General features: G+C 56.1%; 3 protein-coding genes across 10 annotated transcripts in view; 2 read left to right on the top strand and 1 right to left on the bottom strand.

Moving 5' to 3' along the window:
* The first annotated feature begins 3,205 nt into the window (after positions 1-3,205).
* On the top strand, positions 3,206-7,761 carry TMUB1 (transmembrane and ubiquitin like domain containing 1). The gene is made up of 3 exons (XM_081164220.1): positions 3,206-3,341; positions 5,176-5,652; positions 6,780-7,761. Exons 2-3 carry the CDS (start codon positions 5,213-5,215, stop codon positions 7,135-7,137), a joined length of 798 nt encoding a protein of 265 aa, XP_081020346.1. The 5' UTR covers positions 3,206-3,341; positions 5,176-5,212; the 3' UTR covers positions 7,138-7,761.
* Positions 7,762-8,937: 1,176 nt separating this feature from the next.
* FASTK (Fas activated serine/threonine kinase) lies at positions 8,938-19,628 on the top strand. Its single transcript, XM_081164210.1, has 10 exons — positions 8,938-9,024; positions 10,332-10,838; positions 11,848-12,309; positions 14,517-14,665; positions 16,011-16,224; positions 16,415-16,574; positions 16,872-16,963; positions 17,922-18,324; positions 19,008-19,122; positions 19,346-19,628. Exons 2-10 carry the CDS (start codon positions 10,370-10,372, stop codon positions 19,430-19,432), a joined length of 2,151 nt encoding a protein of 716 aa, XP_081020336.1. The 5' UTR covers positions 8,938-9,024; positions 10,332-10,369; the 3' UTR covers positions 19,433-19,628.
* Positions 19,629-19,635: 7 nt separating this feature from the next.
* SLC4A2 (solute carrier family 4 member 2) overlaps positions 19,636-24,149 on the bottom strand; it is a 59,178-nt gene continuing 54,664 nt past the window's right edge. For all 8 annotated transcript variants that reach the window (XM_081164181.1, XM_081164180.1, XM_081164184.1 and 5 more), the window contains 4 exons: positions 23,134-23,387; positions 21,516-21,685; positions 20,459-20,632; positions 19,636-20,286 (listed from right to left, as the gene is read on the bottom strand). In XM_081164181.1, coding sequence (XP_081020307.1) covers positions 20,206-20,286; positions 20,459-20,632; positions 21,516-21,685; positions 23,134-23,387 — 679 coding nt within the window. In that variant the 3' untranslated portion in view covers positions 19,636-20,205. The remainder of the gene's footprint in view (positions 20,287-20,458; positions 20,633-21,515; positions 21,686-23,133; positions 23,388-24,149) is intronic.

Below are 24,149 nucleotides of genomic sequence, written 5' to 3' on the forward strand. Positions count from 1 at the left end.
TTTTTGTTTCTTCAGCTTGTAAACCGCCTTGAGTGTTGTAAGATAGAAAGGCGGTATACAAATTAAAAGTGATGATGATGATGCCCTGCAACCGAAGGACTGGGGGCGTCACACGACAGGACAGAATTCCAAACCAAGAAGTGCTCTCCCAAGGCCACACTCCCAGCATGTTCACACTCCTGTCTCAGCGACGTCCGGCTTGGTCGTGTCCGCAGAATGGAAGATGGCAGGATCCCCAACGGGGTGCTGGCTTCGGGCACCAGGCCAACTGGCAGAGCAACTCTGCCTTACCAAGATGTCTGCCAGTGTGACATGAAGGCTGGCAACATCAGGCCTGCCGTGTGGGAATCCCATGCAGACGACCCCAGTGCCTGGAGAGAGACAGGCAGGCAGGCCCTGCATCCATAGCAGTGACGAGAGAAGGAGGAGAGGAGAGGGAGGAGAAAGGCCCTGGTGCATCTGCAGCAACACAACCGGACACCTTCGTCTGCCCCGACTGCAACAAAACATGTCTCTTCTGTATCAGTCTCTGCAGCCACAGCAGGTGCTGTAATAATAATAATAATAATAATAATAATAATAATAATAATAAAAATTTTTATTTATAGCCCACCCTCCCCGGCCAGAGCCGGGCTCAGGGCGGCTAACACCAATAAAATCACAGTAAAAACATAATAGGGGGGAAAAGAAGGGGGGGGAAACAAATTTAAAATACAGGTTAAAATGCAATTTAAAAAGCAGTCTCATTTTAAAATAGCCAATAAATCAAGACCATAAGGGGAGGGAAACATAAAGAGTCAGACTGAGTCCAAACCAAAGGCCAGGCGGAACAGCTCTGTCTTGCAGGCCCTACGGAAAGATGTCAAGTCCCGCAGGGCCCTGGTCTCTTGGGACAGAGCGTTCACCAGATTGGAGCCACAGCCGAAAAAGCCCTGGCTCTGGTTGAGGCCAGCCTAACCTCCTTAAGGCTTGAGACCCCCAAAGTGTTATTATTTATAGACCTTAAGGTCCTCCATGGGGCAGACCGGGAGAGGCGGTCCCGTAGGTACGAGGGTCCTAAGCCGTATAGGGCTTTAAAGGTCAAAACCAGCACCTTAAACCTGATCCTGTACTCCACTGGGAGCCAGTGCAGCTGGTATAGTACCGGATGAATGTGATCCCGCAGCGAAGACCTCGTAAGGAGTCTCATTGCAGCATTCTGCACCCGCTGGAGTTTCTGGGTCAGTCTCAAGGGCAGCCCCACGTAGAGCGAGTTACAATAATCCAGTCTGGAGGTGACCGTCGCATGGATCACAGTGGCTAGGTCAGGGCGAGAGAGATAAGGGGCCAACTGCTTAGCTTGGCGGAGATGAAAAAATGCCGCCTTTGTTATAGCTGTAATCTGCGCCTCCATAGAGAGGGAGGTATCGAAGATTACACCCAAACTCTTAACGGACGGTGCTGGCACTAATTGCACCCCCACAAAAGATGGGAGTTGCCCCCTCAATCCCATATCGTCCCGTCCCAGCCAGAGGACCTCTGTCTTCGAAGGATTTAACTTCAACCGGCTCCCACGTAACCATCCAGCCACAGCTTCCAAGCATCTGGTCAGTGTGTCTGGGGCCGAGTCAGGATGGCCATCCATCAACAGACAGAGTTGGGTTATTGATGACACCCCAGCCCAAAGCTCCGGACAATCTAGGCAAGGTTTAAGATATTAAAAAGCATTGGGGGAGAGGATTGCGCCCTGTGGGACTCCACGCACCAAGGTGTGGCGCGGCGACAACTCCCTCCCTTCCAACAGCTTGACTTTGCCCTCAAAGGTGCATTTTCCCATTGTCTCCCTAGCCAGACGGATGCCATTCAAGCAGACCATGCTGCTTGAGACCATCTAGCTTTATATTGTCTACACTGACTGGCAGCTGCGGCTCTCCAGGGTTTCAAGGAGTCGTCTCTGCCAGCCCTACCTGGAGGTGCTGCTGGGAACTGAACTGAGCTACAACCCTAAGAATGCACAGAATCATAGAGGGACCATGAGGGTCACCTGGCAGAGGATGTAGGCTCCGGCGCTGCCCTGCCTGGTCCTGCCATTGGCGCCATTTGGCTGGCTCTTGGGGTTGGGGTGCAGACGGGGAGGCATTTTACTCCTGCGCGATGCCATTCCCCGAGGCATTAAATGCATCCTCTGATGGGGGGCACACATTGAAGCCGAATGTTGGAAGATTCGGGGCAGATCAAAGAAGGTCCTTCACGCAGCACAGAGTTAACCTGTGGAACTCTCTGCCTCAGGACTTCTAGATGGCTTTAGAAGAGGAGGAGAGGGCTTTGAAAGGCCAGTGGCCTGATCCTTCTCTTCTTATGGATCTGTGGACATCAGGGCCGAGAGGAGAAGAAGAATTGAGGGTCGCTTCCCCCCAGTTCCTCTCGCAGCTGCCTGTGGACTGAAGTGACATTGGCTACTGCCCCCTTCTGGCTGTCCCTGGACTTGCAGGTGGCTATCAGGCAGAGTTGGCTCCTGCGCAGCCCAAGCGACCGTCACCCTCGGGATTCGGAGGGGCCTTTCTGCCAGGGAGTCTCCTTTCCCTCTTTAATCCTCACGGCAAGCCTGTGCAGTAGTCAGGCTGAGAAGCACGGCCTCTTGTGGCAGTGAGTTCCACTGTTGAACTCTGTGCTTCAGAGGAGGACTTCCTTTGGCCTCAACCTTCTGGCCTTCTGCTTCGTGGGATGCTGCCCACGAAGGGGAAGGATTCAGCGCAGAAGCCACTTGAGAGCCTGCTGGATCAGGCCAATGCGCCTCTAGTCCAGCATCTTGTTCTCACAGAGGCCAGACAGAGGCCCCAATGGGGAAACCTCAAGCAGGACTCGAACACAGAGCCGCTCTCCCCTCCTGCGTTTTCCAGCAACTGGTCTTGGGAAGCATTTCTGCCTCTGACTGTGGAGCCAGAGCCTTTCCTATCCTCTTCCTCCTCCCTCAATTTGCTGGAGCCTCTTTTGAAGCCTTCCAGGTTGGTGGCCTCCAGTGGCAAGGAGTTCCGCAGTTCAACTCTGCGCCGCAGGAAGCAGCCTTCCCTTTCTTCCTCCCGACTCCGCCCGGGAAGGGAAAACTACAGCGCCCACAATCCCCTGCAACGACCCACAAGGCACCGCGCGCCCCAACTACGGCCCCCGGCGTGCCTTGCGCGACGAGCGAGGGCGCCCCCGCCTGGCAGGCCGCTCTCTGGGCCGGAAGCCGGAAGTTGGGCGGGCGGGGACTACGAGGCCCACAATGCCGCGCGCCGGCGGCCGGAAGGGAGGGCGGGAGCGCCTGAGTGGCAGCCCGAGGAGGATGGAGGAGGAAGCGGCGGCGGCTGGCGGGGTCGCGGGTGAGTCGGGGTCGCGCGCGGGGGGGGCGGTTGCTAGGAGACGCCTCCGCCAGGGGGCGGGGGCCGAGTCCCGGGGGGGCGCCCCTCCCTCCCTCCCCCCAGGCGCCCACCTGGCAGGGCTGTTGTGAAGGGAAGGGAAGAGCCCCCCCTCTTTGGGGGGCACCCCGAGCGGAGCCCCCAGGAGAGCAGCTGGATTGGGGCCTCTCAGCCTGGAGCCCCGAAGGGAGCGCTGCTTCCGGGGGGGGGGGCTGGGCTCCCAGGCGCCTTTATTATTATTATTATTGCTATTATTATCGCTATTGTTTTATTTGCACCCCGCCCCCCCTGGGCAGCATACTGCAAATAAAAACATCATAGCACATTAGCCGCTGAGCAGCCTTCCCTCTCCTGGGCTGCCTTCCGACGTCTCCGAAAGGCGACCTTCTTCCTTGTTTCCATGCTCTGTCCGGCACACAGAAACGCAGCTATACAATCTCATTGCCAAATGGCACCTCAAACCTGGGTTACTGTTGCCACAATGGAACGTAGCTATCGGTTTTGAGGTTTTTTTGTAGTGGGTTGTTATTATTATTATTATTATTATTATTATTATTATTATTATTATTGGTTCTATACAGCTTTATCTTTTAAAGAACAAATCTCAAAAGCGGCTCCCAACACATTGCAATATCAACTCAAAACAAGAGCAAAACAAAGTCAAGCTTCCAGGAGAATATTTCAGGTCCTTCCCCCAGTCGCCAGCCTGGCACCCAGAAATCTCCACTTGGTTGCAGTTGGACGTGCGCCAGTCGCAAAACGCACCTGGCTAATTTCTAATGCTGCCTGCACAGCAAATGCCCTCCAGAACCAGATGCTGGAAACTGCGGGAGCAGACAGTGTGGCCAGATCCTGCGTGTGGGCACCTGGTTGGCTGCTGGGGGTGACAAGGACACCTAGCTTCCCAGGAGCCACCAGGATGAGACACCCCCACCCTCCCAACTCCTTGGAAGCAGCAGCAACCGTGTCGTCTGCTTCCTCCGCTGGAGCTTTCCAGCAGCCCCATAGAGTAGGGGGCTGGGCGTTGGCTCCAGATCTGCGACGTCGTTGTTCTAATTTTATCCATTTCCTAAAACCTAACCCGACTGTAAAACAAACCCAATTGCCTCCAAGCTTTCTACAAAAAGAGAGAGAGAAACCAAGGAAAAATTGCAACAGCAGTTTAAAACACAAAAGGTTTAAAGAGCAGAACGGGTTGAGAATCCGCTTTCTGGTTTTTTTTAATAAATATTTATTAAGGTTTTTACAATGTTACAAAATGAAAAAGAGAAAAGAAAAAATACAAAATAAAAATAGTTAAAAACAATTATTCAATCTTTTCATCACTTATCTTTTATTTACTTGTTTCCCGGACCTCCTCATACCTCCCCTTTTTGTATTCCAGTTCAATTTATTAGTTCAGCAATTCCTTTCCCTCCTTATTTTATCCTGATCTTTAATCTTGATATATTGTAACCTAAATTTACCTGTTAAGAATCCAATTTTTTTCATATTCTTTTATACCATTACAGCTAGAAACCCCTTAACTTCAATCCAACATCATTCTAACATTCATTAATTTTACAATATTTCTGTAAATAGTCTTTAAATTTTTTCCACCGACTCTTCTCCCTGGTCTCGGATTCTGCCAGTCATTTCCGCCAATTCCATATAATCCATCAGTTTCATCTGCCATTCTTCCAGAGTGGGTAGATCTTGTGTTTTCCGAGAATCCGCTTTCTAAGCCTTGTGGTTTTGTGGAGTCTCCCTGCTTCTCCTCTTGTTCTCACTGCCCTTCTCTTTCCCTTCCACCCCCCAGGCGTGTGAGGTGTGCCTCCCCCCTGTCGCCGTCGGCCATGGCTCTGATCGAGGGCGTGGGGGACGAAGTGACGGTCCTTTTTGGGGTGCTGTTGGTGCTGCTGGTGCTGGCCCTCGCCTGGTTCTCCACGCGCACGGTGGAGCGAGGGGACCCCCTCTTTGCTGCCTCCCCCCCTCTGGCCGCAGGGGGGCAGCCGCGGGAGGGAGGCCTCCTGGTGGAAGACAGGTCTGGGACGCAGGTCTCGGGGGTCCGGCAGGTCAAGGACGAAGGGGCGTCGTCTTCGGCCGCTGCCGCCGCCTCGGACGCCGGGGGGCTCAGGAATCGGACGGCCCCCACCCCTGCCCAGGGACCCCGGCTGGCCCCTGGCGCAGAAGCCCCCCCAGCAGACAACACCATCGTCCTGCGGCTGAAGTTCCTGAATGACACAGAGCGCCTGGCTCGGGTCCACCCTGACGACACCGTCGGCACCTTGAAGAGGTGAGGGGCTCCCTGTGGGGGTTGGGGGGGTGCCCCAGCACTGCTGATAGCTCCCTGTTGCTCAGTGAGGCTGGGGGTGAGTTCCCAGCCCCAATGAAAGGAGCCTCATCACCCACCCTTGGGGGGGGCTGCAATGGGGTCAGAATGCAAATACGCAGCCAGCCCCCTTCTCCCTTAACCGGGGATGGATTTGAGCGATGGGATGCGTATCTGTGTCACTTTCCATTCCGACAAATCCCAAAGCGGCTCAGAAACATTAAGAGGACATCACAAGTACGGCATAAAACACCGTTATTATTATTATTAATTTAATTCTTGTTTAGCCCTTCGTCTGCAGATCTCAGGCAGTTCACAACATCAAGTGTATAATTAAAAAAAGAATTATGGTTTAGAAAGCACGATTAGCAACCCAGCAACTGAGAAATAAGCTCAATGTCGCTGTTGTAGTGTAAGTCGTATGACAGGCTTAACAAACCAATAGGGCATTTGTAATCTGTGAAACAATATTGACAAAACAGCAACTGAAAAATGAGCTGAACGCTTCTGAGATCATACGCACACAACCCCCCCACCCCCACGCCTCCAGTAATGAACTATTCATTAAAATGCAGTTAATTAAAAGTTCGTTAAAAGGACCCTGAATTAGCAGAAATAGCTACAGCCGATCCAGAGTTCCACTTATCAGGGGACCATCTCCCTCTGGAGTCACCCAAAAACTTCAAGGTGGGGGTGGGGGGGTTAACCCGCTGTCACTTATTAGTGGTATTTGTAGACGGCCCAGCGGTGTCAGCTGCCCCTGTCCAAACTGAGCAGGGTTGGCAGCTTCCTTGTACTGAGTCTGACCCATTGCTTCAACTCACTTAGTATTGCCCACACTGGCTGGCAGCAGTGGCCCTCTGGGATTTCGGGGAAGGTTTCCCCCCAGCCCTGCCTGGAGACGCTGTCGGTGGGGAGGGAAGCCGGGACCTTCTGCTTGCGAGGCGGATGCTCTGCCGGTGAGCTGTGCCCTTTGGCGTTGCTTGGGGGGGGCCTTTGGGGGTCCCTTCCAGCCCTCCCGTGCTCGGATCCCCTTATTCAGCCCGTGCCAAGAGACATGAGCCTCTCTCCTTCTCTTTCCGCCCCGCCAGGACCCACTTCCCAGGCCAGGAGCATCTGGTGCGCCTCATCTACCAGGGCCAGCTCCTCCGGGACGACTCTCAGGCGCTCTCCGCCCTCCACCTCGCCCACAACAGCGTGGTGCACTGCCACATCTCGCAGAACCGGCCGCCGCCCACGCCCGCCCACGGCAACGGCGGCCAGGCGGACGCCGCCCAGGCGGCCCTCAACGTGGGCAGCCTGATGGTGCCTCTCTTTGTGCTGATGTTGGGTGCCCTGTGGTACTTCCAGCTCCAGTACCGCCACGTCTTCACGGCCACGGCCACCACCTGCCTGGCGGGCCTCACCCTCGTCTTCAGCTTCGTGGCCTTTGCCGTCTACCGCAGATAGCGCCCGGACGAGGCCCGGACTCTGTGCGCCAGCCTGCCAGGAGAGGGCAGGGGCCCCTGGCGGACAGAGACCTCGCAGGCTCCCCGACTGCCGCCTCGGATCTGCCTGGATGTGTCTTCCCTGCCTTTCGTCTTTGCACCCTCCCAGGACGCCACACGCAGCAGCGGGCGCCTTGCATGTACCTCCAAGCGGGACTGGACTGGAGGGGGCTGGACTGGAGGGGGGCAGGAGCCGCCTGTGGTGCCTAAGTGAGGCAGGGGCCCTGGGGGAGGGGCTGGTGGGGGTGGGGCCTTGTGTGCCTGGGCTGAGAGCAGCGGGCGGGTGGGGGGCGTGCCTGGCCATGGCTTCTTTTAAAATTAAAACTGTGAAGGATGGGAAGTGGTCTCCCTCGTGGTGTGTGGCTGGGGGGGGGGGGCTAGAAACTCAGACGCAGAAGCTCATCACCAAAGGCCACCTGAGAACTAGGTCATGGTTGCCACAACAGACTCTCTAGGCACCAATCCCCACCCCCCTGATGTAAATCAATTATAATTATATAATATATAATTATATTTTAAAGAGAAAATCTCCAAGCTGTTTACAACACATTGGAATATCAAATAAAGCAACCCAGAATGAAATGAATGCAAGCTTCAAGGAGAATATTTCAGTGACATTTTGCTTTCCCCGTATTTATTTGGCGACTTCATTTATAGAGCTGCCTCAGGGCAGAAGGACTCCAGGAAGGCAGTGTGGGGTAGTGGTGAGAGGGTCAGACAGGGACCTGGGAGATCAGGGTTCGAATCCCCACTCTGTCCCAAGTCTAACCAGGTGACCTTGGAGTCAGTTGCAGCCCCTTGGCCTACCTCACAGGGTCGTTGTAGGGATTAGCGGGTGTGTGTGTGTGAACTGTGGACTCCTTGGGGAAAAGGTGGGGCACAAATGCAATGAATAAGCTTTTCTCTTGACCTGCTTCAGGAAGCTGGAGGGAGCAGCCAGGCTGCTGCTGCTGCTGCTGCAGAGAGCGTCCGAGGCGGCCTGAGGTTCCTCCCCAGAGCCAGCTGCCTCCTCCGCCGCCTCAGCACTGGAAATGCCCCGGCCAGCCCGTCAGTGGGACATGGGCATTTCCCCCTCCCCACCCTGTGCCACAGCACCCTGCTCCTGAGAGAGCCAGCGTGGCAGAGTGAGTCGTGCGCCCCGAGAGCAAAATGGGAGAATCCCGGCGTGCCAAGCGGTGTGTGTCGTGCAGAAGGTGGGGGGCAGGTGCAATGATCATAATGGGAAACATAATTGCCACTCAGTTCTTAGTTGGAAGGTTTCTCAGCAGAGGCTGTGAGAGCTGCAACTCTTGCACTGCAGGGGGCTGGACTAGATGACCCCTGGGGGACCCTTCCGACTCCGATTCTGCGCTTCTCTATGGTGGAGTTGGGAGGGACCCCAGGGGTCATCTAGTCCAGCCCCCTGCAGTGCAAACCTCTTTTGCCCTACGTGGCGCTCGAACCCACGACCCCGAGGTCAGGCGTCTCCTGCGGGACCGACGGCGCTCTCCCTTCCCTCCAGCCAGAGCCGGCGACGCTCTCCCTCTCTCTCTGCGCTGGCCGGGGGCTGCGCTGGATGGCCTCTGGGTGCCCCTTCGCCCTCGGATTCCGCCCGGCGCGAAGGCGGAGCAACACTCTCTCCCAGGCCACGCCCCCACTACTCTCTCCGCCCAATCGCAGCCCGGCGGATACCCGGAAGCTTCCTCCTCCTCCTCCTCCTGCCGCTCGCTCCCCGCCGGAAACCGGAAGTGGCGTCGTCCGGGCGCCTGCCGATGAGGGGGCGTGGCCTGGGGCGGCGAGGGCTCCTGGAGGTCGCGGCGGGCGCGCAGGCCGGCATCGCCCCGGTGCAGCTTCGGGAGGAGGCAACGAGGTGAGGAAGAGGAGGCCGGGGGGGGGGAGGAGAAGGGGAGCCCCGGGACCCCCTTCCAGCCCAGCCTCCTCCCCGCCGGGGTCATCTAGCCCAGCCCCGCCCGGAAGGCGGCCTGGCCCCCCCAAAAATGAAAGGGGGAAAAGCCTGGAGGCGCATTTCCAAAATATAAGATTAAAAAAGCACACAAAACGCAACCTACAGGCAGTAACAGTGTATGGTGTTGTGTCTGGACCTGTGAGGCCAGGGCTCAGCAAACTTTCTCAGCCGGGGGCCGGTCCACTGTCCCCCAGACCTTGTGGGGGGCCGGAGTATATTTTGAAAATAACAATAATGAGTGCATTCCTCTGCCCCACAAATAACCCAGAGATGCATTTTAAATAAAAGGTCACACTCTACTCGTGTAAAAACACGCTGGACCATCCGTGGGCCGGATTGAGAAGGCGATTGGGCCGGATCCGGCCCCCAGGCCTTAGGTTGCCTACCCCTGTTTTAGGTCCATAAATTACCATGCAGTCATCCCTCGGGTTACAGGCACTTCAGGTTGCGTTTTTGGGGTTATGGACCACTGAAACCCAGAAGTACTGGAAGGGGTTACTTCCAGGTTTTGGCAGCCGTGCCTGCGCAGAAGATGCTAAATTGCGCTTTGCATGTGCAGAAGCACTGAATTGCAACACTGCTGCGGGTTGCGAACGTGCATCCCACACGGACCACAGTCGCAACCCGCACTGTATAGCATATATATTCAACACACAAAAACTGCGGCCATTTTTGTTGTGGGCAAAGGACAGCTGGACATAGAAAGGGCCCCATTCCCTTCCGGAGCTGAGGGCCACATCAGACCTCTATCCGGCCCTGGCTGAAGGGATCTTGGCCTTGAGAAAGGCAGACACTCTCACCCCAAGGGGCGGATGAAGATTGCTTTGGGTTCTGGGAATGGACTCAGGGTGGGGGTTCCAATGGGGGGGCCCTTCTCCAGCCGCGTCTGGATCAGTTGCCCCCATCGCTCTGGACACCTTCCTGACCCAGGCCAAATGTCTCAAATGTCAAGGCAAAGTCCGACCATAATTTGCTTCCTGGACATGTGACAGGCAGCTGTTCCACAGGGCGGGGGCCCTCCTCAGAAGGCCCTCTCCTTTTTTAACGCCTCCCAAATGGGAGGCCCCCCCATGCCTCTTGTGGCAGGGAGTTCCACAGGTTAACAACAACCCCCTTGCCTACGGGCACAGTGCTGCGTAGTGGCCCCCGCCTGTGTTGGCTGGGCTGGGGGTGCCGGATCTGTACCTCACCGCCTCCCTTCTCTCCCGCAGGTCTAGGGCTGCTGCTGCCCCCCACTTTGCCCCCTGCCATGCTGCCGCTCCTCCGGGCCCTGAGCAGGGGGGGCACCGGCCCCTCGGCCCCCTGGGCTGACCCAGGCGGGGCTGGCCTGCTCCCGACCTGCAGCTTCTGCCTGGGGAGGGCCAAGCCCCCTGCCTCGCCGCCGGAACCCGGCCCCCCGCATCCCGCTGCGGCCCCCGAGGGGTCCCCGGAGAGGCGGAGCAGCTTTGTGGCCCTGAAGCGTCTGCTGGAGCGATCGCGCAGCGTCCCCGAGCTCCTGCGCTGGCTGTGGCAGAACCCGGGCCGGGTGTCGGGTGCGCATTATGCCCTGGCCCTCGGCCACCTGGGTCGCCTGCTCCCCCCGGGCAAGGGGGGTCCCTGCCTGGAGCCCCTCCTGCGCCAGCCTGACTTCCAGCACCTCAGCCGAGCCGTCGCCAGGCGCTGCGCCCACTTTGACGACGTCACCCTCGTCCGCTGCCTCCAGGCCTCAGCTGCGCTGGGTGAGACCCGGGAATGGGGAGGGGGCGGATCTGGGAATGGTCGAGCGGGAAGGGAACCCCAAAGGTCTTCTAGTCCAACCCCTGGGTTCTCAATGCTCGCCCGGGTCCCCAAGCCAGGGCCAGCCGAGTAGCTCAAAGCCTCTCTGCTGAGGCTGATTTATTTATCCCACAAACTTACTTATCCCACAGCTTGATTGGGAAAAGACCTCAAGGCGGTTTAGGAGAAAGGACAAAGCAGTGAAATTGCCGCCGGGAAGAAGGGAAAATAATTTGAAAAGTTAAAATAACAGCTTAGCCCTCAACAAAGTGAAGCTCCATTGATAGAGCCAGAGACTCTGAATCTCAGGGCTGTGGATTTGAGCTCCACACTGGGCAAAAGATTCCTGCAGGGTGGGGTTGGACTAGATGACCCCAGGGGTCCCTTCCATGATTGAAAACAGATTAAGACTTGCACCAGGGCAGGATCTGTCTGATTATGTTTCTAGCAAGTACTCCAAAAAAGAGCACAGTGAAGGATCCTGCCTATCAGTAGTTCCAAACTGTATTATTATTATTATTATTATTATTATTATTATTATTATTATTATTATTATTGATTAACTTTATGTATTGCCTTTAATGCAAAGCTTACATGGCAGTTTATAATACAAAAACAGAAAAATGCAGATCACAGTAACAAACAAAAAAAAATACACTCCCATCTTGAAAGACCGTAGATAGCTTAAACAGCTTTAGTCTTGGCGACTAAGGATACGTAATGAGGGCACCAGCTGAGTCTCTTGTGGGGGGGATTGCACAAACGGGGAGCCACTGCAGATAAGGCCCTGTTCTCATGCTGCCACCATGTGGGGCACTGCCGGGTCCTTGGGGGCCGGGGGGTGTGTGGGCAGGAGGGGCCGAAGGCAGTCCTTGGCGTTGACCAGGCCTTTTTCTTCTGGCTTCCCAAGGGCCGCCCCGCAGGGTCGGGCAGCGGTGGGACGGCCTCCCCCTAACCCCTGCTCTGCCCCAGGCCTGCCGGGAGATGGCCGCCTGGTCCTGGCGCTGCAGGATGAGGCCCAGAGGCGGCTGGAGCGCCTTCGCCAGAGGAACGTCTCGACGGTCAGCGGCAACAACGTTTGCCTCCGCCCACTGAGCCATGCTGCCGCTACCACCCCCCCTCCGGTGGAGTCCTGCCAGGGCAGCCCAGAGGAACAGCGCCGCCTGCAGACCCTCTTCTTGCTCCTCTCCTACTACCGCCTGCGGGCCCAGAAGCAGCAGGAAGAAGCCCCATCGGTGCGGCGCGAGTTCCTGCGCCTGGTGCGCCTCTCGCTGCGCCAGCTGCAGGTTGCGCAGGAACAGGAGCTGGCGCTGCTGGAGGAGATGCTCTGTCTCTGCGCCCGCGAGGCCACTGGCAGCGACACCCTGGGCGCCGTCTTCGGATCCCGGCTCTTCTACCAGAACCGCCGGGAGAACTTCGTCCGCAGCATGGCAGGTGGGTGCCGGGGGGGGGGCGTGCGGGGAAGCGGGAGGCGGTGCCCCAGGGGGTCAGCTGTGGGTGCAAACATTTATTTATTTTCCCTTTCTAAACCCCTGTAGAAAAACCCCAAACTGGATATTTTACAAGGTTGTTCTTGTACTTCCCCAGATCTTAACCTATTACTGTATTTGTAATAATAGGTTCCAAATATCATTGAATTTGTCCATGGCAAGTCTGCAGTTAGTATGCAAGCTGTTCATATGTTGTGAGTTTGTACAAGTCTTCGATCCGATCATAGAAAGGAGCCTCATTTTTATTTTTCCAATTCATCAGTTGTTTTGCCACGGTCAGGGCACGGAGAGTCCACTCGCATTGTCCTTTTGCAAGGTCCCATGTGCTGGGTATATAATTCCAGAGGACATTTTGCTCTGCAAATGTAAGGTTGCTCCATACAGTTCCGTTGATGGTTTCGGTTACCTTCGGCCAAAAAATATTTCAATACAAGACAATGAAAAAAACACATGTTTTAGCGAAGCATTGACCCTGTTGCATCTCCAACAGTTAGATACATCAGATAGCCCTTTTTTAAACAAATGCAATGGGGTCCAATATATTGTAAATTTTATTTTTTGTTGTACGAGCCTCAATTTAAGATCCAGAGACGCCTTCGTTATAGCAGTTAAAACAATTTCCCACCGTGTGGTTGAAACTGAGATCTGTAGCTGTGGGTGCAAACATGTGGGTGTGTCTGGGGGGCTCTTGGGCACAGAGGGGGCTGTGGGTGTCTCAGTGCCCCCCCCCCCATGGAGTGCTGCTGCGCAAAGTGCTGCCCCTGCACCCTTCGTCCCAGGATTTGCAGTTACGATACGGAATTAAGGAATATCTTTATTGTCATTGTCCCATACAGAACAATGAAATTGAAAAATCTACATAAGACATTCAAAAACCCCTAAAAACTCTGAAACCCCATTTTAAAATACAATATACAGTGGTGCCCCGCAAGACGAATGCCTCGCAAGACGGAAAACCCGCTAGACGAAAGGGTTTTCCATTTTTGAGCTGCTTCGCAAGACGATTTTCCCTATGGGACGAAAATGTCTTGCGAGTGTTCCGATTTGTTTTCGCTCCCCCCCCCTTTTTCTAAGCCGCTAAGCCTTTAATAGCCGCTAATAGCGCTAATCCGCTAAGCCGCTAATAGGGTTGCTTCGCAAGATGAAAAAACCGCTAGACGAAGAGACTCACGGAACGGATTAATTTCGTCTTGCGAGGCACCACTGTACTCCTATAGAGACTCTTTATACTGCGTTTAAAACCAGAATTGCCTTTGGGTAGAAACTGTTTCTCAGGCGGCTAGTCCTGGTCTTTATAACCCTGTACCTTCTTCCAGAAGGCAGCAGAGGGCGCACCAGAGCCTTTTATTGAACCACTTCACATGCTCCCATAATGGTACAACTGGGAGGGACCCCAGAGGTCATCCAGTCCAACCCCCTGCAAGGCAGGAATCTGTTGCCCAACGTGGGGCTCGAACCCCTAACCCTGAGATCAAACGTCTTACGCTGCACCAACTGAGCTATCCCTGTGGGCGGCAGAAGGGGTTTTCCCTATGGGGCTGGTGGGGCAGAGCCCCAGTGCCCCCCCAGGGGAGAAGAAACACCTCGATTGGAGCGAGTGAACAGAGGGGAAGCCAAGGGCAGAGAAGGGCTCTGCGGAAACCAGCGGGAGAGACAGTATGGTGTAGGGGTTAGAGTCGTGGACTAGGACCTGGGATACCAGGGTTCGAATCCTGCCTCAGCCATGAAGCTCCCTGGGTGTGACCTGGGACCAGTCCTGGGATAGCTCAATCGGCCGAGCACGAGACTCTTAGGGTCTTGGGTTTGAACCCCACATCAGGCAACAGATTCCTGCCATGTCTGGGGGTTGGACTAGATGACCCTGGTGGTGCCTTCCAGCTCTACAAACCCCACAGGGTTGTTGTGGGGTTGACCGAGGGTGGGGAAGAGCCCCGCACGCCTCCTTGAGCTCCTTGTCGGAAAAGAGGTGGGCTTCTCACTGCCAGCGAGCGGGGGGGGGGGGGGCTTCTGGGGGTCTCCTCGCAGCTCAGCCCCACGGGACACCCACCCTCTGCTTACACCCCTCCGCCCTCCGAGGAAGCCTGTCCCACCGCTTTCAGGGGGCACGCTGTTTATTTGGGGGGCCCGCTGAGCTGCTTTTTCCCTCCACAGACTGGTTCCCTGGCAAGGCGGGGGGCTTGACCCCTCCCACCATGGCCCTGGTTGCCAAATACTTGGCCCGCCACCGCCTGAGAGAGCCTCGCCTGCTGGACGCCATCGCCACCTTCCTGCTGGAGAGGGCACAGCAGCTGGACAGCAAGGTGAGCTTCGGGTTTGGGGAGCCTTCCTGTTTGGGGTGCCCCTACCCAGAGGTCAAGGAGGACGGACAGACCACCTGGCGCCCCCTGCTCTGTTTCTAAGGACCTGGGAAGAGCCAAAATACGGGATGAAGCCCATGGGCCACTCAGTGTCCTCTTTGCACAGTGGCCAACCGGGGCCCTAAAGGGAAACCCCTGAGCAGGATTCGAACACAGGAGCAGCTCTGGGGTTTCCAGCAAGCATCACAACAGAGCTGAGAAAGAGAGAGGCCTGCAAGTACAGGGCGCTGTACAATTTTAATTAATAATAATAATAAGAATAATAATAAGTCATTGCTCGCCGTCTCCTCCACAAATTTGCCCGTTTCTCTTCTGAAGCTTCCCACCCCTGCCTTCTGTGTGTCAATTGGATTTAGATATGTAGGAGAGGGATGTTAAGTGGTTATCCTTCCTCTTTTCCTGTGTGTCAGAGTCCAGATACCTGCTTCACTGGAGAAAAATCATCTGTGCGCAGCTCATCTCTAGAAGCTTTTAAGACGAGGTTGCATAAATTTTTAGAACCATTAGGATGCTTTAGGCAGACTTGGATTATCTTCTCATTTTTTATCTTAAAAAAATCACTCTCAGGCTCTTGGGTAAACAAGGAAAACATCAGTTTTACTCACATCAAAAGTCCTGCCAGGGTTCAGCACATGCAGGGATGAAAATTTTGCAGGCAGTAACCCCTAACAGTTACAGAAGTCCATGGTCCAGTTCAATTTGTGTGCTCCCCAGAGGAGAGCAAAGAAATATCCTCCCCCATTGCAGGCTGAAAAAAGTGGAGATTAAGTTTCTCTTCTTCCCTTTCCCTCCACATAGGATTAGAGGATATTATTATTATTATTATTATTATTATTATTATTATTATTATTATTATTATTAATTAATTAAATTTATACGCTGCTCTTCATCCGAAGATCTCAGCGTGGCTCGTTTGTGATCTCGGCTGCTCATCCTGTGGCAGGGAGTTCCACAGTTTAGCTGCTGGGGTTCTCCCTGATCCCTGGAGCAGCCACCGCTTTGAGGCTGCCCTCAGATGGCCTGGGTGGTCTGAGGCTCTTGGGGGTCTGGAAGCCCCTCCAGCGCAGGTCCCCTCCCAGTGTGATCTGCTGAGCACATCGGGACCCGCTTCCTGGCCAGTGCCCTGCACGGGGGTGGCCTAGATGACCCTCGGGTCCCTTCCGACCGGACGGTTCTGCAAAGCGTGCGTCGGAGTCTAGCCTCCCTGGGGCTTTGGGGAGGGGCAGGACACAATGTTGGGGGGGGGGGAGGGCAGAGAGGCTGACGCCCCAGGCCTCTCCTTCTATAGATGATCCAGAAGCTGGTCTTCCCCTTCAGCCGGTTGAACTTCCGCCCGTCCAACCACGCCGTCCTCTTCCCCCGCCTGGAGGCGGCTCTGCAGAAGCCGGGCGTCTCCCCGCTGGCCGCCCTCAACGTCCTCATGTCCTTGGTGCAACTTGGCCACTTCCCTCCTGCCCTCCTGCGCCAAGTCTTCTCTCCCGCCTTCCTGGCCAACGTCACCAGTAGGTTCCCGCCTGGCAGGGGGTTGGGATGGATGACCCCCGGGGTCCCTCCCTTCCCATGCTGCCGTTCTGCCATTCCATGGGCCTCGGGACCCTGGGAGGTCCAGTGTTTTTTTGGGGGGTTGCTGTTCTTCGGGGGGCCCCGCCTTGAGCAGCAGATGAGGGGCAGCTCCCCTTCTCCCCCCCCCAGGCAGCCCCTGTGGGCAGATTGTGCTGCGCTACCTCTCCCTCTTGGACGCGGCTGTGGCGCTAGAGGTCCCCGAGTACCGCGGCCCCCGCCTGCCCCCCCAGTACCACGTGCGCATGTTCGAAGGGGCGCTCACCGCAGACGAGGCCAACCGCAAGTACAGGTCAGAGCCTGGGGGGGGCGCGCCTGGGAGGGGGTTGCGCTTTAGGGCTGGGCTTGCCAGGGGTTGGGCTGGATGACCCTCTAGGGTCCCACTCATCTCTCCTAGGAAATGCCCATGGACTTGGTGTGCATGACTCAATCCTTTTTTGGAGAGGGGAATATTTAACCTCGGGGTGGGTGCAATAAGTGGGGGAGAAAGACCCCCCCCAGGCTAGGAGGGGAAGAGGCGCTGAGCTGCCATGTGTCTTTTGGGGGATGGGGGCCTTTGGCGCACTGACCCCCCCTCTTTGCTCCTCAGCTACAAAGGCCTGGTGGGAGAGGCTCTCTGCCAGCTGGTGGGCAGGGGGTGCTTCCGGCAGGACGAGGTGGTGCCCCCGGGATATTGCCTAGGTGAGTGGGGCCTGTGGGGTGGGGAAGGGCCCCACAGCCACAGAAGGGGGCTCGGCTTCGGCCCCCAGGTCCCTGGCTTCCTTTGCTGTGTCAGAGCTGAGGTTCGCCTTCTGCCAGGGATGCTCTTTTGGGCGATTCCTGCCTGGCCGGGGGGTGGACTAGATGCCTCAGGGTGTCCCTTCCAAGGCTCTGATCCTTCGATTCTCGGAAAGGTGCCCTGTGTGTGTGTTGGGCAGGGGAGCTGGAAGCTCTCGGATGAGGCGTGCAAATGTCTCCCTCCAACTCTCCTGGCATTTAAGGGGCAGAGGCGGGTGAACAATTTTCCATTTAAAAAACGGGTCGTAAAAGATCACAGTCTCAGTTTTGGGGTCATATTGAATTTTCCACACCAAAGTCTGTTTCGACAGCCTCTTTGCTTCTTCCCACTTTAGGTATAAATTGATGGATCCCATTAGGTTGCCTCATCTTTTAAATATTTGCAAATATTTCAACAGAAACGAATTCCTGCTCTAAACGCTTGGCATGCCTTTAAGGGACGTTTTATAGCATCCTTGGACTCTGGGGCTGGGCTGGATGACCCCTGGGGTCCCTCCCAACTCTGCAATCCTGAGATCCTATGAATCTTTCCTCCCATCTCAATGAAACGCTCCAGGCCAGCTGCTTTGGGAGATAAAAAACACCCTGGGGATTTTTCCTTTCTTACTAATTTGAGAAAACTTGCTTTCAACTCCTGCTCACCTCCAAGCCTTTCCAAACTTCGATCAGTTGGACCTTCTTGCTCCTTTGACATGTCACATACAGTGGATCGTGCCCTCCACCCCCCCACCTGTAACTGCAGGCTCCCTGGGGGAAAGAGTGCTCCTGAGCCCGTGCAAAGTGTTTTTTAGCCACCAAGCAACCCCACTTCTCCCTTTGTCTCGAACCCCCAGCCGATCCCACTTTCTTTCTTTCTTCGCAGACTTCCTGCTCTGGGTCACCCCTTCTGGCAGCGTCCTCCCCCTGGGGGGCCCCCACAGCTCTCCCAAGGGTGCTGCCCTCGCCTCTGGAACTCAGAACCCGGCATCTTTGGGGCTGGAGTCGACAGCACGGTCTCTGCTGCCCCCGGACAGCTTGTGTGGCCCCAGCTGGGAGCCCTCGCCAGGGACCCCCTCCCTGAGCAGCCCCACACGGACGGACCACTCCCCGGCGAGCCCCCCCTGCAGCAGCAACGGGACCCACTTCTTCTTCCCCGCCTGGGAGCCAGAGACTGGGCAGGGGCTCCGCCTCCCCCCAGCGGATGAAGGGGGCCCCTTCTCCCCCCAGGGGCCCAGCACCAAAGGCGCAGCACAGGGTGGTCCACAGGAGAAGGAGGGGGTCCACAGGTACCTGCAGTACGAATGGGGGGGGAGGCACCTCTGACCTGGGGTCACAGTCTTAAGTGGGGGGGGGCCTGGTGCTTTTTCCGCTGCTTGGCCACTGAAAGGAGCCAAGTGCTTTCCTCTCTCAGCCCATCCTGCTGCGGTTCCGGCATTGCAGCGGGTTGGACTAGATGACCGCTGGGGGTCCCTCTTCAGTTCTGTGCTTCTCTCCTTCCTGGCCCAGAGCCAGCTCAGTTTGCAGGCTGCCTGCCCTTGCCTAGCCTCTTCTGCCGGCAGCGGCCAGCCTCTTCTGGCGGTGGCTCACAGCCTGTGCTCAGAACATGTCTGGGCTCGGCTGGGCCAGGAATGCCTAGCCTGGGGGGCTTAGTTATGGGGAGGGAGGGGTTGGAGCCTGTTTGCAGGAGGGGTAGCCGTTTTGGGGGCGAAGAGGAGCCAAGCCCGACCCCCTGAACCCCGGCTGCCTCTGGAGCTGGCTGTTCCAGGGCGCCCTCTAGTGCCAAGGGGGGGCTCTCCCCCATCTTCTTGCGTCTGGGGGGGGGGCCTGCCCTCCGTTTCTGACCAGGGGAGGCGGCCACATCCTTCAGAACTTGCAGTGTTTTTCTCTGGGGCTCTTAACTGGGGGGACCTTGAATGCCGGGGGGGGTGCATACTCCCTCTGATGCCAGCACCCCATTTCCTCCCCCCAGGGTGGTGCTGTCTGTCAACGACCAGTGGCATTACTGCCACGGCTCCTCGGTCCTGGTGGGCTCTCGGGCCATGCGCAGCCGACATCTCCGCCTGTTGGGCTACCGCCTGGTGCAGGTGAGCAGGACTCTCCCTCCCCCCACTTCCGGATGGGCTGGGCCGCTCCCAGGCAGCGTTTCCCGGCTGTGGTGCCCGGAGGGGGCCCCTTGGGCCGGATCCGGCAGCCAGGCTCTTTGGACGCCTGCATGGAGCCTCCGGGAGCAGGAGCAGTCTACCTGGACGCCCAGGGTCCCGGGGTCTTTTGGCCGGCAGGATGTTCCTCTGCTTCTTTGCTTTGCAGCTGCCCTACCAGGAGCTGGAGAAAATGAGGGGCGTCGAGGAGACCAAGGTCTACCTGAGACGGAAGCTGGAGGAGCTGCAGTTCTGAAGCAGACGCCTCGCTGTGGGTCTGTGTGGGTCACCGGACACGTGTGGGGATGGTGTGGGTCTTTCCTTGCAGAACACACATTCCCCCAGTGCACCCCTGAGAGGGATTCGTTCAAGGTGCAAGAGAGGGTTTTTCTTTGCAATAATAAATTAAAATAAATTAAAAGAATAATAATAATAAAGAGGCGAAACGTCCAGACCAGATTCCTTCTCTTGCTTTATTTGCCTCCCTCGTTCAGCAAGGAATGGGGCAGAGGGCTCCCTTCCGCCGCCCCCCAGCCTCCCCACAACGCATCGTCCTGCCTCCAGCGCGGCCCTATGGGCCTGCCCCACTCACTTCCTCCCGGGGGGGGGATGCCTCACCCCACTTTCCTGGGGGCACCTCTTCCTTGGCCTTCGGCTGGGCATGGTTGGGGAGGCAGTGCCCCCCAGCTGAGGGCAAAGCCCCTGCCCCACTGCCCTTGCCGGACGCCCCGCCCTAAGAAAGCCGCGTTGAGATTGGATGGGGCTAGAGGGTGATTGTCTTTGGGGGCGAGGGTGGGGCACGCCCCCGCCCCCTCTAAGGCTGGCGCAAGGAAGCAAAGGGGTGGGGGGTGTCTCAGGGGTGTGAGTGTGCTGAGCGCCCCCAGAGGCGGCGGGGGGATGTGGGGCGGCCCCTCTGCTCTGGGGCAAGAAGGCACTGGGGGTGGGGGGTGGCTGGTCAAGGCACAGGGGTGCCATCTCCAGGGCCCTTTCCGGCCGCTGCCCTGCGGGTCTCCGTCCATGCTGCCCGCCTCACACGGGCATGGGCATCTCGTTGTACTCGTCCACCCCTTCCCTCTCGTCCAGGATGGGCTCGGCCTCGGCTGCGTCCAGCTGTGGGGCAAAAGAGAGGGGGGCTCAGGGGCAGCGGGAGGAGGAGGAAGGGGCGGCTTCTGCTCCCCCGCCACCCCCATCCCCGGGAGCAGAGGTGCCAGCGCAGCCCGCTTCCCCCCTGCCTTGTGAGGGCTCTGCGCCCGGCGGGGCCTCCTCTGCGTTGGCCACTTACACACTTCATCTCCCTCTCGGTGAAGATGCGGCTGAGCAGGCACATGCGCAGGGGGACCGTCAGGATGAGGATGAAGGGGAAAGCCAGCGAGGCCACCGTGGACATGACGGCCCACAGCACCGCCAGGCAGGCCAGCTGCAGCAGCGTGAAGAGATGCATCCGCAGCGTCCGCACCTGCAGGGCCACAAGCGCAGCGTCGGAAAGGGGACCCCGGGAGGTCATCCAGCCCAACCCCTGGTTACAGCTCCAGGATCCCTGGCAGGCGGCCGTCCAAGGAAGACCCACAACCGAGGCCAGAATCGCCCTCCGCCTTCCCACCCCACTGGTCCCAGGAGAAGGGGGGCCAGACCTACGCCTTTTGGGGCTCAGACCGTTATGGGGGTCCCATCGCAACCAGCAACGAGATCACCCCATTCCCTATCCAGTGGGGGTTTTCCATGACAGATCCCCACGTTAAAAAAATAAAAATTAGCTGCTACAATAGATTTTGATTAAAATGTCTGTCCTGGATTAGCTGACCTGTCAAAGTCCCTGGGTTAATAAAAACACCCCGTGCCATATAGTTTTCCGGGCCCCACCTTGGGCAAAAGATCACTGCCTTGCACGGGGTTGGACTGGATGACCCTTGGGGTTCCCTTCCTACAATCCTGTGATTCTTTTCTGAGCCACACATTCGCATCCCGAGAGCTTCCTGGCCGTGACACTTTCTGGAGACGATGCTGGAAGAATCTGAGTGCTCTTCAGCAGAACGGCCAACTTACCGCCTTTACACCTGTGCCGCTGATTCTCAAACTTTGGGATTGTTGAAATAGATGCCGCCAGAAATTAATCCGTTTCAGTCAGGCATCTCAAACTGAGTCTACTGGACCCGTTTTTTTAAAAAAGCAATGTGGACAGAAGTCGCTTCTGGGGCTCCTGTGGAGCCAGGGGCAGAAGGACCCTCTGGACTCTGGGGAAATGGGGCTCTGTGGGGTGCAAAGAGCCTCTCCCCTCACCCCCCATGGGAGACCCACCTGCCCCCCACCCCAAATCCCAGGCCAGGTCCCTTCCCCCTGACCTTCTTGACATAGGTGACGTCTGGGTGGTGCTTGGGGGGCATAAGCAGGAGGTGGAGTCGCTCGTAGAACTGGATCCCGTTCAGAGAGGTGACGCCCATGTAGAGGAAGATCCCAAAGAGGACGGCCAGGGGGATCTTGCGCAGAAGGTCGCCAATCACGATGGACAGGCCTGGAGAGGGAGGGGGAACAGGGCGCTTCAGCCGGAGTCCTGCCAGACCCCAACATCCCCCCCCCAGGAGTGGGTCTGCCTCCCCCAATGCCCCCACTTTGGGGCATCTCCATCAAGCAAAGTGCCAAGATGGAGAATGCATGGAGAAGTACGATGACGCGTTTATACAAAATATAGGCATTTAAAAATAAACACGGACGTATTTGGATAATGAAACCAATACCTAGACAGGTACTGGTATATGGAATTGTAAGGGTTAACTCTTAGGACTCAGCGAAATGGCCATTTGATTACACTATAAAAATGAATCACCAGAGGGCGCAAGAGAGCAGGACTTTTCCATAGAGATTTTCCCCTTTCATTATTCTGACTTATTTATAGCATTTTTCCCCTGTGTCTAGATCAGTGGTTCCCAATTAGCTCATTACTGAGGACTCCCTATTTTTCAAAAGCCAAGCCACGGAACTCCTACTTTTGAAAATTTAGATAACTCTACGGGAGTTACCTCCACAAAGCAATTTTTGGAACAAAATGTGGGGTAGCCCCTAATATGCAAAGGATTTTAGGTATACTAAGAAACAGACTCAGACTGAGCGATATCTGGTTTTCAGCATAGTGACGTATCAGCAGCTAAACATTGTGATATTCCAATATATGTCTGAAATTGGAGATCAGGCGTGGGGCTGAGGGAGGGAGCAATCCTAGAGATTAGGCGGGTGGGGGGCACACAGATCTGGCATGGGGCTGAGGGCTGGGCAATGTTACGTTTCCAACATTGTGGTATATCACCAGCTGAACATCGCCGTTTGGTGAGATGCAGCAATGTTGAAATGAGCTGCATTGGCTGCAGTCGGGGGCCAATGCAGCTGCCTAATTCTGCCCCCCTGCTCAGCTGCAATGCAGGAGTTATTATTATTATTATTATTATTATTATTATTATTATTATTAATGCCCCGTCCATCTAGCTGGGTTTCCCCAGCCACTCTGGGCGGCTCCCAACCGAATATTAAAAACACAATACAGCATCAAACATTAAAAACTTCCCTAAACAGGGCTGCCTTCAAATGTCTTCTAAAAGTCAGATAGTTGTTTATTTCTTTGACATCTGACGGGAGGGAGCCACCACCTAGAAGGCCCTCTACCTGGTTCCCTGTAACCTCACTTCTCGCAGCGAGGGAACCGCCAGAAGGCCCTCGGAGCTGGACCTCAGGGTCAGGGCTGAATGATGGGGGTGGAGACTCTCCCTCAGGATCCTCCGTGCCACTTTGAGGAGGGGGGCACTCCTGGTCCCCCCCAAAAGCAAGGAAGTCTTCCTTATTATTGCATTTGCCTTTATCTCTCCTGGTTCTCCTCTTCCTCATCCGCAACCACCCTGCCAGGCAGGCTCCCCTGAGCGGCCCCTGGTGTGTTTGTGGGGGGTGGGCCCCCTTCCCCGGCCGGCGACTCACCCACAAGCAGTGCCACCACCAGCCCGGTGACGCGCTGCTCCTTGACCTCCTGGATCTTGGGCTTGTCCCCGGGCGCCACGGCCTTGCTCATGACGGTGAGGGCGTTGGCGTGGGTGACGGAGCGCACGGTGGCGGCCGCCAGCCAGGGCAGGCCAAAGAGGGCGCAGAAGCCCCCCATGGCCACAATCAGGAGCAGGTCCAGGTGGAAGCCGGAGCCTTTCTGCAGCTTCCGCTCCTTCTTGCTGATGATCAGCCTGCGGGGCGAGGAGGAAGCGGGCAAGGCGGTTAGGAGGTGATATATAATGAATTGGAAAAACAGAAGTTTAGAATAACTCAGAGCCTTCCTTTGAGGAATTCTAGGAGCCAAAATCCCAAGGGAGCAGAAAATGCTATTTATGTACGCAACCGTGGCTACGTGGATGTTACTGGCCCAGAGATGGAAAGAAGATAAAACAGAGAAGAATGGCAGATCAAGTGGATGGATCATGCCAAAATGAGGAAGATCAAAATTTTAATAACCTGATGCAGAGAGCACAGCAAAGGTTATATTTTCTGAGAATCCTCCGGAAAAACAATCCTGTTGATGGCATTTTACCATTGTACTGTTGAGAGTGTATTAACTTATGGTCTGTGCGTGTGGTTTGGGAGCTGAACAGTCAGGGGGAAAAACAATGCTGTCCAGGGTTGTCAAGACTGCGGAGAAAATAATTGGGCGCACTCTTCCCACCTTGGATCAAATCTACGCTTCCAGGTGCCATAAGAAAGCTGCAGAAATAGTGCAGGATAATGCGCACCCCGGAAATGATCTCTTTCAGCTTCTTGGAGAAGGTCCAGGGTTATAAAGACTAGGACTTAGCTGCCTGAGAAACAGTTTCTATCCAAATGCGATTTTGGTTTTAAATGCAATGTAAGGTAGTCTCTGTGGGAGTATACTGTATTTAATTATGGGGTATCAGAGTTTTTAGGGGCTGACCAGGCTGGGATAGCTGGAACAGCAGGCTTGTTGGGTTTTGAAT

The sequence above is a fragment of the Podarcis bocagei genome (genome assembly GCF_964188305.1).
Source record: "Podarcis bocagei genome assembly, chromosome: 12".
Taxonomy (NCBI): domain Eukaryota; kingdom Metazoa; phylum Chordata; class Lepidosauria; order Squamata; family Lacertidae; genus Podarcis; species Podarcis bocagei.

Excerpts from the sequence above, each read along its gene's own strand:
- TMUB1 (XM_081164220.1), top strand. The coding sequence starts at position 5,213 with ATGGCTCTGATCGAGGGCGTGGGGGACGAAGTGACGGTCCTTTTTGGG. Across the intron at positions 5,653-6,779 it reads ACCGTCGGCACCTTGAAGAG|GACCCACTTCCCAGGCCAGG; the intron begins GTGAGGGGCTCC and ends CCGCCCCGCCAG.
- FASTK (XM_081164210.1), top strand. The coding sequence starts at position 10,370 with ATGCTGCCGCTCCTCCGGGCCCTGAGCAGGGGGGGCACCGGCCCCTCG. Across the intron at positions 16,964-17,921 it reads GCCCCCGGGATATTGCCTAG|ACTTCCTGCTCTGGGTCACC; the intron begins GTGAGTGGGGCC and ends CTTTCTTCGCAG. Across the intron at positions 19,123-19,345 it reads TGGGCTACCGCCTGGTGCAG|CTGCCCTACCAGGAGCTGGA; the intron begins GTGAGCAGGACT and ends TTTGCTTTGCAG.